Source organism: Toxorhynchites rutilus, chromosome 3, assembly GCF_029784135.1.
Source record: "Toxorhynchites rutilus septentrionalis strain SRP chromosome 3, ASM2978413v1, whole genome shotgun sequence".
Lineage (NCBI taxonomy): Eukaryota > Metazoa > Arthropoda > Insecta > Diptera > Culicidae > Toxorhynchites > Toxorhynchites rutilus.
In genome coordinates, this window is record NC_073746.1 from 195,970,482 (window position 1) to 195,983,062 (window position 12,581).

A 12,581-nucleotide genomic window follows, 5' to 3' on the forward strand; every position below is an offset into this window, starting at 1 on the left:
TTTGTGTCCAACCAGATTCCAGAGGCGATGTGGAAAGCGGTGCTTATAAATCATCTCAGCGCAAAGGCGTATAAGTTGCTAAGGGATTTGTGTACACCGGATCAACCGAAAGCAAAAACATATGATTTCTTGTGTACAGCTCTATCAACTCATTTCACCCCTCCGGTAATAGTTCACAAGGAAAAAGGGTATTCCTTCGAGCTCAACGTGGAGAAGGTGGACCGGAAACTGTAAGTGAATGGATCGTTCGAATAAAAAATCTGGCTTCTAACTGCAAATTTGGAGACAAACTGCAACATAACTTGATTAACAAATTTGTGGACGGGCTAACTGGTAAAGCTTTCGACCGAATTTGCGAAGAAGATGAAAAGTTAACTTTGGAAAAGGCACAGGAAATAGCACTGAAGTATGAGGTAGAAGCCTGTGCAGAGGTGAACTACACGAAGAATGAGAGACAACGCGAGCTGTACCGAGCAGGAAAGGATTCTAAACAAACACGTTGGTCGGATAAATAACAGCCGTCCAGCCAAATGAAAAGATGTCTAGTTTGCAATAGGGTTGAACACCAGAGGAACGACTGTCGTTATAAGCATTTGACATGTCGGAAGTGTAACACGAAATGTCATCTTCAAGCAGCATGTAGCAATCAGAATGCCAATTATGTGGCAAATGTGGAAGTAAGCGATCGAGAGGACAACGATAGTAACGGTGGCAAAATTGAATTGGAGCAGAATTTTATAAGTGAGTTGAGCTTACATGTGAACAAATTAATGTGTAATGAAGGAGGATTCAAGGTTGATGTCAGGATTGCCAAATCAGCACACAGAATGGAAATAGATTCAGGTGCAGGCGTATGTGTTTTTCCGAACTCGTTATATAAAAAATGGTTGAGCAGTTGCAAGTTGGAAAAAACATCCTTGAAGTTAATGCTCTATTCAGGTGAAAAGTTAAAAGTAGTAGGAGTGATACGACCAGTAATGGAATACAATGGTACCTGTAGAAATATTTTAGTAGCAAGGAGGAGGATGGATAGGAGGGCCAAAAGGCAAAAATTTCATGCAGGCTTTCGGCATTCGTCTTGCCTTAGTGAACAAAGTGATATCTGGCACTGAAACAAACTGAAACAAACAAACGGACGGCTCAAAAGGACCATCGGGAGTTGGATTTGGGATAAGCGATAATAATAATAGTCTGATTTCCAGCAAGAAACTCGCGGACATCTGCCAGGTCTTCTCGGCCGAAGTGGCCGGCATCTTCGAGGCAACTACAACTTCATCTTCCAAGCCGTTGTTGGTCGTCTCCGACTCGGCAAGCGCCATTGATGCCATCGGTGCGACCAGGTCCAAACATCCATGGGTACAGGCCATCAGGAAGAACATATTGCCCGACACTGTGCTCATGTGGGTCCCCGGACACAACGGCATCTCAGGGAATGAAGCGGCCGACCAGTTTGCCGGAATCGGTCACACCAGACCGTTCTTCACTCGGGATGTGCCGCTTGACGATGTGAAGTTGTGGATCACCAACTCTTTCCGCACCTTTTGGACCGAAAGGTGGTTTGCAGAGAGGGGGCAGTTCCTCAGAAAAGTCAAGGGCACGATTGTCAGGTTTGACGATGTTAAAGGAATGAGAGAACAACGAATCCTGTCCAGATTGAGGACCGGTCACTGCTCGGTCTCACACGGATTCAATAGAGGACCCTTCCATCTACTCTGCGACCTCTGCCAAATCCACAACTCCGTCGAGCACTTCTTGTGTGGATGCCCGAAATTCGATGATCTACGAAACCTGCATGGAATCAGCGGGAGTGTAAGGGACATCTTGAAGGACGATCCAGCAAGAGTAGCAGCGCTTGTCTGCTACCTAAAAGATGCCGAACTATTTTTTAAGATCTAGCGTCTGAACAATGGATCAGTCAAGAAGATCCTTGTTCCTTCCCCTCCACGATGAAGGGGAATAAGAACACGCCGGCATCTTCAACGGCACGGCTTCCTCTCCACTGGCCTGGAGCCATGGTCCGAGGACATCCATGCCATCTGGTCCAACAAGCAAACAGCAAGTTCTTTGTTAAGTCATGTCTCGCAAAAGGATTTATATGTGTTAAATTTTTACGTCCAATTTTTATGTGATAATTTATGTGCAATCTGTTCCTAACGAAACCTTGCGGCAATGCCGTCGATAAAGAGGCGAACCAGCCCAGGAGGCTGAAAACCTCTCAAATAAAGAATAAAAAAAAAAAAAAAATGAAACAAACAAAAAATATTGAAGAAGCATGAACAGCTTTTTACAGACAAATTGGGACATTACAAGTACCAAACCATTTCTCTCGATGTAGAGGATGGAGCGCAACCGATTTTCAAAAAACCTCGCCAAGTTCCTTTTAAATTTCAAGAGCAGTTGATCACCGAGTTGGACAAAATGGAACAATCAGGTATAATAACCAGGTGCAACAGTTCACCGTGACGCACCCCGTTAGTGCCTGTCCTCAAACCGAATGGTGGGTTAAGACTTTGCGGGGATTATAAAGTGACTGTCAACAAACATATCAAGGATGTCAGGCATCCTTCACCAACAGCTGAGGAAATTTTCGCGAAGCTGAATGGAGGAAAAAAGTTCTCAAAGCTGGACTTGTCAAAGGCGTACAATCGATTTGAGTTAACGGAGTCAGCAAAAGAGCTGTGTGCAATTTCAACCATAAAAGGAGTGTACAAAATGAATCGTTTGCCCTTCGGAGTAAAACCGGCATCTGGTATCGTTCAGCGTGAAATTGAAAAACTGCTTTGTGGGATCCCGGGAGTACAACATTTTCTGGATGATGTTGTTATCACTAGAAACTCAGATGAAGAACAGCTGGAAAGGCTTCAACGGGTATTTAAAGTGATTGAAGAATCCGGTTTAAAATTGAACAAAGAGAAGAATTTTTTAAGAGTGAAATTAACTTCTTGGGATATGTTATTGACAAAGACGGATTAAGGAAAACGGACGAGCGTATTAGAGCAATTCGAGATGCGCCCGAACCAAAGAATGTTAGTGAAGTCAGAGCTTTTGCAGGGTTAGTGAACTACTACGCCAAATTCGTGAAAAATTTAGCTACTTTGATGAGCCCAATATATAAATTATTGAAGGAAGGTGTCAAATTCCAGTGGACAGACAAATGTAGTGATGCGTTCAAGAAAGTAAAGCTGGAAATTTGTCGTGACATCACCTTGGCTCACTTTGATCCGAAGGCTGAATCGCTTTTAACGTGTGATGCATCAAATGTGGGAGTTTCGGCTGTGCTAAGCCAGACTATTAACGGAGTGGAAAGACCAGTAGCATTTGCTTGCAGAATACTCCATGCGTCAGAAGTGAATTATAGTGTGATAGACAGGGAGGCCCTTGCAATAGTGTACGGTTTGAATAAATATTTTTTATACTTGGTGGGTAACAAGTTTGTCATTCGAACGGATCATAAACCGTTATTGAGTTTGCTTCATCCGCGTAAAGGAATCCCCACTATTGCAGCCAGCCGTATGCAGAGATGGGCGTACTTCCTATCTGGTTTCAATTATGAGATCGGTCATGATAGATCACAGTTGATGCTAGGACGAGATATTAGAACGACACTGGACTTACTCAATCCGTACAAGGAACCTCAAAGTACAGCATCTGCGTCTTTAGCTGCTCGTAATATTTGCAATCGTCAACAATCCCAAATTAAAAATTTCCGAGGCACTAGAACAACTACTTTTAAAATCGGTGATAGGGTCATTGTAAGAGATTACAGGAATCCAAATAAACCTGCTTGGACTCCGGCTGTGGTACGTGAGATCTTCGGAGAAAGAAATTATGGAGTTCAGTTATCGATGTCTGGGCGAATAATCAAGCGTCATCTAGATCAAATGAAGGCGGATACCCGTTCCATAGTTGATACCGGGAAGCAAGCTGGAGCAGGGGGTGTATCTACCAGTCAACCATGTCGTACTGGTGCTGATAGAAAATATTCGGTTCCAGTTAAACGACCTGTCAAGATGAACTCAAATATTGCCGTTCAAGACATTGATAACCAGCCAGGTTCTGAGGTTAATCCCAGCGTTCCCGTTAAAAACATCGAAGATAAAGTTAATTCATCGGCCATGGTGAACTCTCCTGATTATGCGGTAGTTGACAAGGAAAGAAGCGCGTCATATGAAGCAGATACAAGCGTTACTGATCGTGATTCTGACCAAGCGGTGTGTTCATTTGTAATGTCAGAATCAAGCCTCATTGAACAGCAAATAGATAATCTTTCAAACAGCCTAGATAGTTTACACCTTCAGTCAGGTAGGTCAAGTATAGACAATGCTGATAATCATGAAGTCAACTTATCAGATGATAGTGAGGAGGATTTGGCAGTGAGTGGTTTTGATAGAGGGTTTTGGCGGCTTAGAGATTGGAGAGGTAAATTTTTTAAGAGATAGATGATTAACTACAATATTTATCTTTCAGACATTGAATTCTAACATTTGCCTTCGAGTATGTCTTCAAGAAGATCATAAAAATCTCAGATTGGGGATGTAATGATGTAATCGTAGAGAGAAAACCGTTGACTGACCCCTCAGTCAGTTGTCAATGGAGTTGAATTGTAGACGCAACGTTATACAAGAAAAGAATAAACATTATTATAATTAACGCTTTAAGTATCCTTATTTCCGTGGATATTACAATAATTACACCCCAAAGTAATGTTTTGAAATTTTCGCCACAAATTTTCCAAACTAACGCTCAAGGAAATTTAACAACAAAAATTATCAAAACTTTCTGTGACCTTAGCACCAGTACTGGTTTTAAAAATAATTGGGTGTAAATTGAACAAAAAAATCGGAAATATTTTTTTCTGGAAACCGTGAACAATTTGTGCCTGGTTTACGGTACCTGTATAGTATAGATGTTATTTTGCCTAGTTAATGAATCTGCGGACAACTAAGTGACCGGCATGGCCCGAACGGAAATGAAATGTCTCAAATTTGAAAAGTACATACAAAAACGATTTCTATAAAACATTTAACGTCATCTTACAAACCTGGTTGTTTCTGATTATTTGATTCCCCTTCGATTATTTGATTTGATACGAAAGAAGACGTTTTATCATTGTTGCTCTCTGGTTTGCTCGACTCGCATTGTGATTTGGAGCTAGATAACTTCAACATTCGCAGAAAGTCCTGTACAATTACAAAGATATATATAAATATGTATATATATATATATATATATATATATATATATATATATATATATATATATATATATATATATATATATATATATATATATATATATATATATATATATATATACAGCCATTCCATCATGCCAAACCGATGAGAAATTATAAGACCCGTATTTTTTTATTTTTTGTTAGGGTTACCATTTCTTTTTTAGGGTGGTCTAAAAAACCTTTTTTTCCGCATTTTTGCCAAAAATAACTTTTTTTCAAAAATTCATAACTTTGGAATAACACATTTGCCAATTAATTGGATTATAATCACATACATCCAGTGCAGTCGCATACAAATGTTGAACGAAAACTTAAATTAAAATTAACATTGAAAAATCATAAAATCATAAAAAAGAAAAATACACCTTTCTGGTATTCGGATATATTATGTGAAAAAACCTCAGCTCTCAGGAAAAAATATAAAAAACTAAGGCGCCCTTGATCCCGAAACGATGTAAGCTATAAAAATACAATATTATCAATTATTACGAAAACAAAATTCACTTTTATTCAGAGTGTAATGTTTTTTCAAACAAGACTAGTTCATTGGCTTTTATTTTATATGTCGATCATCTGAATAGGTCCAGTAGCTCAAAAGTGATAATTTTTTGAAGAAAGTCATTTTTGGGAAAAAGGGGGAAATGGTTTTTTGGACCATCGGGTAACTTTAAAAATCATAACTCAAAAACGAAAAAAAAACGCCTCCCTGGTTTCGAGATATGTTATGTGAAAAATCCTCAGCTTTCCAGAAAAAATACAAAACTATAGCGCCTCTGATCCCTAGACTAAGAAAACAATAAAAAACGAATACAATCAATAATAACTAGAGCGGAATTCAAATTTTCTGCAGGTACAGTGACCATTTCCATTTCAGGGTTCCGAAAAATTAACTTTTTCCTCTTTTTCCAAAAATGACTTTTTTCAAAAATTCATAACTTTTGAACTACTAAACCGATTCAGATGATCGGCATATCAAATTAATGCCAATCACCTGGTCTTTTTGACACAATTGCGACTAAATGATTTCTGGTTACATACATCCAATCAAGTCGCATAGAAATATTGAACGAAGACTGAAAACATTTTAATTTTGAAAATAATAACCTAAAAACGAAAAATAACACATCTCTGATTTTTGGATATGTTATGTAAAAAAACTCAGCTTTCAAGAAAAAATATTAAAAAATGCAGCATCCTTGTTCGGGACCATGTAAACTATAAAAAAAACAGTAAAATAAATAATTACGAAATCAAAATCTATTTTTTTCGCAAGTCTAATATTTTTCAAAAAAGACTAGCTAATCGGTCCAGTAGATCAAAAGTTATGAATTTTCGTGTTGGAAAAAAGAGAAAAAAAATATTTTTTAAAATATTACGCCCCTTTGGTTTCGACATATGTTATGTGAAAAATCTTCAGCTTTTCGGGAAAAATATAAAAAAAATATATCGCCCTTGGTCCGGAGACTATGAAAACAATAAAAAAAATCAATAATAACGAGAACAGAATTCAAACTTTTTGCAGGTTTAGTAGGTTTAGCACTTTTGGAAAAAGAGGAATAAGTTGATTTTTGCGATAGAGAACAAAAAAACACTTTTCACGAAAATCTGAGAACCACTATATCGGTTTGGCAAGGAATGGCTGTGGATATTATTATTATATATATAAAAAAGTTGACTCCCACGAAAAACTACCCTGTGCTAAATATCGGCTCAATCGGACTTCATTTCATACCAAGGGAATCGGGGTTTCCGAAAAAAAATTTTGATGCCAAAAGTCTTCAAATTGCATGAAACGACGAGATCTATTGTCATCTCGAAATTTTTTTTGGTCAGAAATCACTCTGGGACGTTTTTACTGAATACGAGCCAAAACATATGGTTAGGTGCCAATTAATTTTCAAAGGGGGAGTAAAGGAAATGGGGGTTTAAAAAAATGTTTTGATGCTAATTGTCTTATGTAATGAATATATTCATACTTTCGGTGAATTTATTCACTTGAAATAGAGCTGCATCCAACTTTAGTGATTTCTCAATAGTAAGAAATTCACCAGTGTTTACATATGCCTGAATTTATTCTATACATTCTATATATATATGGTTACACCTCGAAGAAGTGTATCATATATATTCTCACCTGTTTACATCTATTTTCAGGTGAATAAATCCATCTATAGCTGTAGATCTCCCTAATGTAAACCCGCCATTAGAATTGCATGAAACGTCGAGATTAACTGTTAAATCGAAAAAAAATTGTTGTCAAAAATAGACTTATCAGACAAAAACGACCAAATGCCGAAAAGTCAATTTTCGACAAGTTTTTTTTTGGGTTAACAGTAAATCTCGACGTTTCATGCAACTCTAAAACAAAACCCCGATTTCTTTTACTCCCCCCTTGGCTGATTTTTCGATTTTCATAAAACTTAAACCTTGAGATCTGCGATAATAGTAAAAGAAGTCCGCATGGGCTAATATTTTGCAAAGGGTAATTCATCGTGCAAATCAACATTTCGCAGGGAGTCCCGTATAAAAAATCGATATGACGATTTTCATTGGCACCCTAAACCATACGTATTCAATCCCAGTGTCCATTTTTGACAAAAAAAAATTCGAGATGACAATAGATTTCGACGTTTCATGCAATTTGAAGACATTTGGCATGATTTTTTTTTCGAAAACCCGATTTCCTTTTTCCTTTCCTTCAACCCAAATCCACCACCAACCCCCACCCCCTTGGGTGATTTTTCGATCTTCAAAAAACTCAAACATTCACCGCTGTGCGACACTAGTAAATGAAGTCCGATTGAGCTGATATTTTGCACAGAGTAGTTTTCCGTGGGAATCAACATTTTTAATCAATTTTCATTGGCACATACCAATACATACCTGGTGTGAGTTCTCAATGCTGTTACACAATTGTAAAATCATTTTCCCCAACACAACCCAATCCACAGTCTGCAACTCAAACGGTTCATATTCCATAGTTTGAGCATGCTCTGAGCCAGTCAAATCATCGTGAATGCCAAAGTTCGAGTTGGTTTTGCCACCAAACGTCAATGCATGAACATGTCCTTTTAACGGAAAAGCGTACATCTCTTCCAAGAAAGGAAGAGTTGACGTGAATTTTCTGTGCATCTCGGCAAATGCATCGGTGGTACGTTTGTATTGATTATCTTTATTGAAGCAATGTACCGCCCAATGAAATATTTCAATAATGTTCTCCGATGCACAATATACTTGTAACAATCCATCCAAACAAGGCCAATAGTTTGGATTCAGTTCAAAACATTTCTCATAATACATTCGAGCAACATGTGTTTGTCCTGTGTTGAAAGCTAATTTGGCAAGAGAGTACATTGTGGAAACATCTGTGTCGTCCAATTCGATTGCTTTGATCAAATATTCCAAGGCTTTTTTTTCTTCACATTTTTCTTGATATATAAAGCCGATGTTACGGTAACAATTGTACTTCACCATGACTATTTTATTATCTTTGGACTTGCTTAATGCCTGAAACAAAACAAAAAAGAATGAGTATTCAATTTGAGTAATAGCAATTTCAATACTTCTTTTGGATATTATACCTTTGACAACTTTTCCGTTTCTAGTAACTCTAAGAATATAATCAAAGCATCGTTTGTCTGATTAGCATTCTGAAACCTCAGCGCTCTGAGATATTCCGTAACAATTATAGTTTCCTGGAACAAAACTTATTTTAGTATTTATAATTTGTGCTCTTGTTTTTTACCTCTGCTTCTCCTGTAACTTTAGGGTCTGCTTCTACACTGCTACAGCTATCTTCAAAATCCTCGTTCAGCGCACGAATCGGAAGCATTTTTACCACAATTTAAAACAAATACTGACCATTCGGAGAAATAAAAAAAAAACAAATAACTCAGTGTGACGAATTGATTTCTCCCAAGTATTCTTAACCTCGGTAATAATAAATATGGACGCACTTTGCGCGCCGTTTTTAAACAGAAAATTGACACCACATATAAAACGGCGGATCAGTAGGCGAAGTATATTTGTTTTGGTAAACAGAAACAGGAGTTGGTTAAGATCAAGGCGTTGTACTATAGGTGGACCGCAATGTCAAAATTGCTGTTCGGCAATTGCTCGTGAAAAAACAAATTTGTTTACAAAACAAATCGTATCTTTTGGTGACAAATGCATTCATTGGCAAAATAGCTGCTCGCGCTTTATTGTAGAATCATAACAGTGCAGAAGGATGTTTTAGTATATCTTTTCGCCTTTCTTTCTAAGCAAAATGTACTTCTGTTTGGCTCCCATCGGCGGGGAAAAGAGTACTATCACCTTACGGCGATGATTTTCCTTAGCGAGTTGACATTGAAATCATAACCACACACCCAAACAAAAAGTAAATATTTCTGAAAGTTACGTCTCGCTACTCGTCTCACGTCATGTCCTGAAAGTCCCAAAAACGAAACACCTATAGTTCAGCATTTGGGTTAAGATAAAGTATATAAGGTGAGAAGACAAACGGGTTTTGACTGTGTCAAATTAGCTGATAAGCTATTTGACCCAGGGGTTAGACATCAATTGAATATAGGCTACCCAAAATCAAAATCAATATGGCGTCATTTGTTTACCAACATACCATTTGCGAGGATTGAAATTGTTTAAATCACGGAAATTGCGCTGCTTTATTTCTAACTGCATAAGCGATTTTCATATTTCGGTTTCACATGGAGGTGTTCACATTCAATATGGAGTTTAAAGTTAGCCACTATTTGACTATATAGCCGGACCGAGTTGTAAACAACAGTAATTGTCAGGACCAAAATGTCAGTAAACCGCAGCAATATTGGGTACACTGGCAATATGAGGGATTTGACGTTTTAGTCATACCCCTGATTTGACCAGGCCCCGGCCAAGAGGATATGACAAGCGAGTGAAGATGTGTCGCAAATTTAGCCGTTATTGCCAAACTATCAAACATCTCGGTGAGCTCAAGGCAGATCTACGTAACAAGGTGCGCCCATTCGCTAATCATATTTAACTCGAACCAATCGTCAAATTCGCGATAATTTAAAGAAGGCCGTTTTGCCATTCTAAAATTCTAAAAGATTCTTAAGTTACTCGATTACTTGAAACACGACGCTCTCTTAACCATTTGGCTATATATTTCACAACACACAACATTACAGAAACTCGCCATTATAATATAAAATCATCATCAGAAACAATTCCAGTTCAATATTACGTAATACTGTATTGCATAGAATACATATTCGAAATAGAAAGGTAAATTTTCATTCATTATTTGACGTAGGATTACGTCTTTCGGGAACATATTGGGGTACAAAATCAAAATCGAAAATCGAGCGCACCGTGAAAATTGTCCAATTTCAAATGCTTATTGCTCAGTCATTTTATGATGGATTGATGAGATTTTTGCGTCATTCAATTTCGGCACTCCATAACAATTTTTTACATTGACTAAAACAATATATGTCATGACACTAACTATCGAACAATTGAAAAATCTCAACCCCTATCCTAACGGAAATACCCACTTCTGATAGGTCGAAATTAACGACACATGCGGCGGGTCCCTAACAGAGACATCAAAACCAAGCTGCCTGGGGGAAATCGGCATCGCAGATACATGAAAGTAGGGGGAGCTTTTATTCTCACCGACATGTATTCCCTAACAGAGATTTCAAATCCAAGGTGTCTGGGGGAAATCAGCATGTAAATACCCTCGTGGTCGATAGTTTAACTAACGACGCGCACAAATGGATAGTGCTCATTGTAACTATCGTGGGCATTGCTGATTGCATACGTGCTGGCGGATAAGTTGGGAGCGATGAACGAGTGTTTTTTTTTTGTTATTTTCGTTCCAATAAGAATCTTCCGATGGGTAGATTGAAGAATGATGTTTCAATGAGCTGAATAGAACTTATGCTAGATGGAATATAAATAAAATTAAAATTTGGAACTTTTATGTTGGTTGTTTCGTGAAATTTCATATCAATGACCGATCATGTATTTTGAAACTTTTAGCAGAACTGTAAGCGTAAAATTATGAATGGTTGCTATTGTGTTAAAATGACTTGAAATATGAAACTTTTTTTTTTCCCAAGGAAAGTTCATGCGACGAGCAAAATTGGAAAAATAAAGGAGTATTCGAAAAAGTGATTTCACATATGCTCTATATATCGTATTGGGTGCTGTTAGCTCAATTGAAATTCGCCTTGAGGAATGTAGCATCGTGTTTCGTTGGGTTTAAAGCAAAAAGGAAATGGGTTGAATAAACACTCTGAAAAAAATTATAAATGAAATTACCTTTTCCATTTCATATATATTTTCTCTATACTAAAGTAACACTTTTTTTCTGGTGAGAAAACTTGTGTTCGATGATGATTGATGAGCTTTTTTTTCTTTATTTCATCCATACATCACACAGGAGCCATCTCGTCCAGGAATACAGAGGGCGGCTTTGGTACGTGATACGCACTATCTAATGACTAATCACCATCCTTTTATCATTATCACTCGGTTATGGACACTGGTGGAGTGAACAAACAGTACCTAACAACCAGACAAAACGGACCCAAATCATTATCGAAGAGTTTTACAATTTATCCAAAATCAGCATGCAGCAGATAGCCTAACGGAATCCTACGTCAACTATGCGGTCGTGTCTTGGATACAACCCTCCAGTGACTTTTTATTTTAGAAGTGTGTTAATGTCATCCTGTAAATTAATGGCTGTAGAGTAGATTTCAGATTTTGACCCACCTGGTAGTATGTTAGGCGCCTTGATTTACACCAGCTTGAGACAGGATACGTTTTTGAAAAGGTAGTCTGGACCTAAGATCTTAGATAAAAACTACTCAATAAAATGTTATTCCTTAGTCATAGCGTTTCATGTCATGAAAATCAATAGAATAAAATTTTATTGATATCAATACAATTATTATTTTTACGTTTAATGGGTGTATAATGTAAGTTTAAGCAACTTTAACATTGGGTAAGAAAATTGTATTGCAGAGCTCGGAACACTGCCACGGCTGCCTATGCTTTCAAAAATAGTAAAGTATTACATTACATCAAAATGCCTCGGCCAACGAATATGTTCGAATATGCTCTCCAACGTGAATAGGTTCACAACAATACGATCAACGAAGGAAAATATTAAGGAATTCACCTCTATTCCGGATCCCGAACGGGTTGAAATTGGCAAAATAATGCATTTTGTAACCCGTTCGACTTCGATTAAGCACATTTATCAATCCGTTCGTCTTCGAATTATTTCGAAATTTGTTTATCATCATTGCAAGGATGCCAAATTTGCAGACAAGTTCGCAATTTTACTGAT

General features: G+C 37.5%; 1 protein-coding gene across 5 annotated transcripts in view; it reads right to left on the reverse strand.

Annotated features, from left to right (window-relative positions):
- LOC129779525 (calcineurin-binding protein cabin-1-like) overlaps nt 1-9,278 on the reverse strand; it is a 165,393-nt gene extending 156,115 nt beyond the window's left edge. For 2 of the 5 annotated variants that reach the window (XM_055787062.1, XM_055787063.1), the window contains exons 1-4: nt 8,982-9,278; nt 8,818-8,931; nt 8,120-8,743; nt 5,042-5,180 (exon numbers count right to left, since the gene is read on the reverse strand). In XM_055787062.1, coding sequence (XP_055643037.1) covers nt 5,042-5,180; nt 8,120-8,743; nt 8,818-8,931; nt 8,982-9,068 — 964 coding nt within the window. In that variant the 5' untranslated portion in view covers nt 9,069-9,278. The remainder of the gene's footprint in view (nt 1-5,041; nt 5,181-8,119; nt 8,744-8,817; nt 8,932-8,981) is intronic. The other 3 variants (XM_055787061.1, XM_055787058.1, XM_055787059.1) reach the window with 2 other exon arrangements.
- Nucleotides 9,279-12,581: the final 3,303 nt, after the last annotated feature.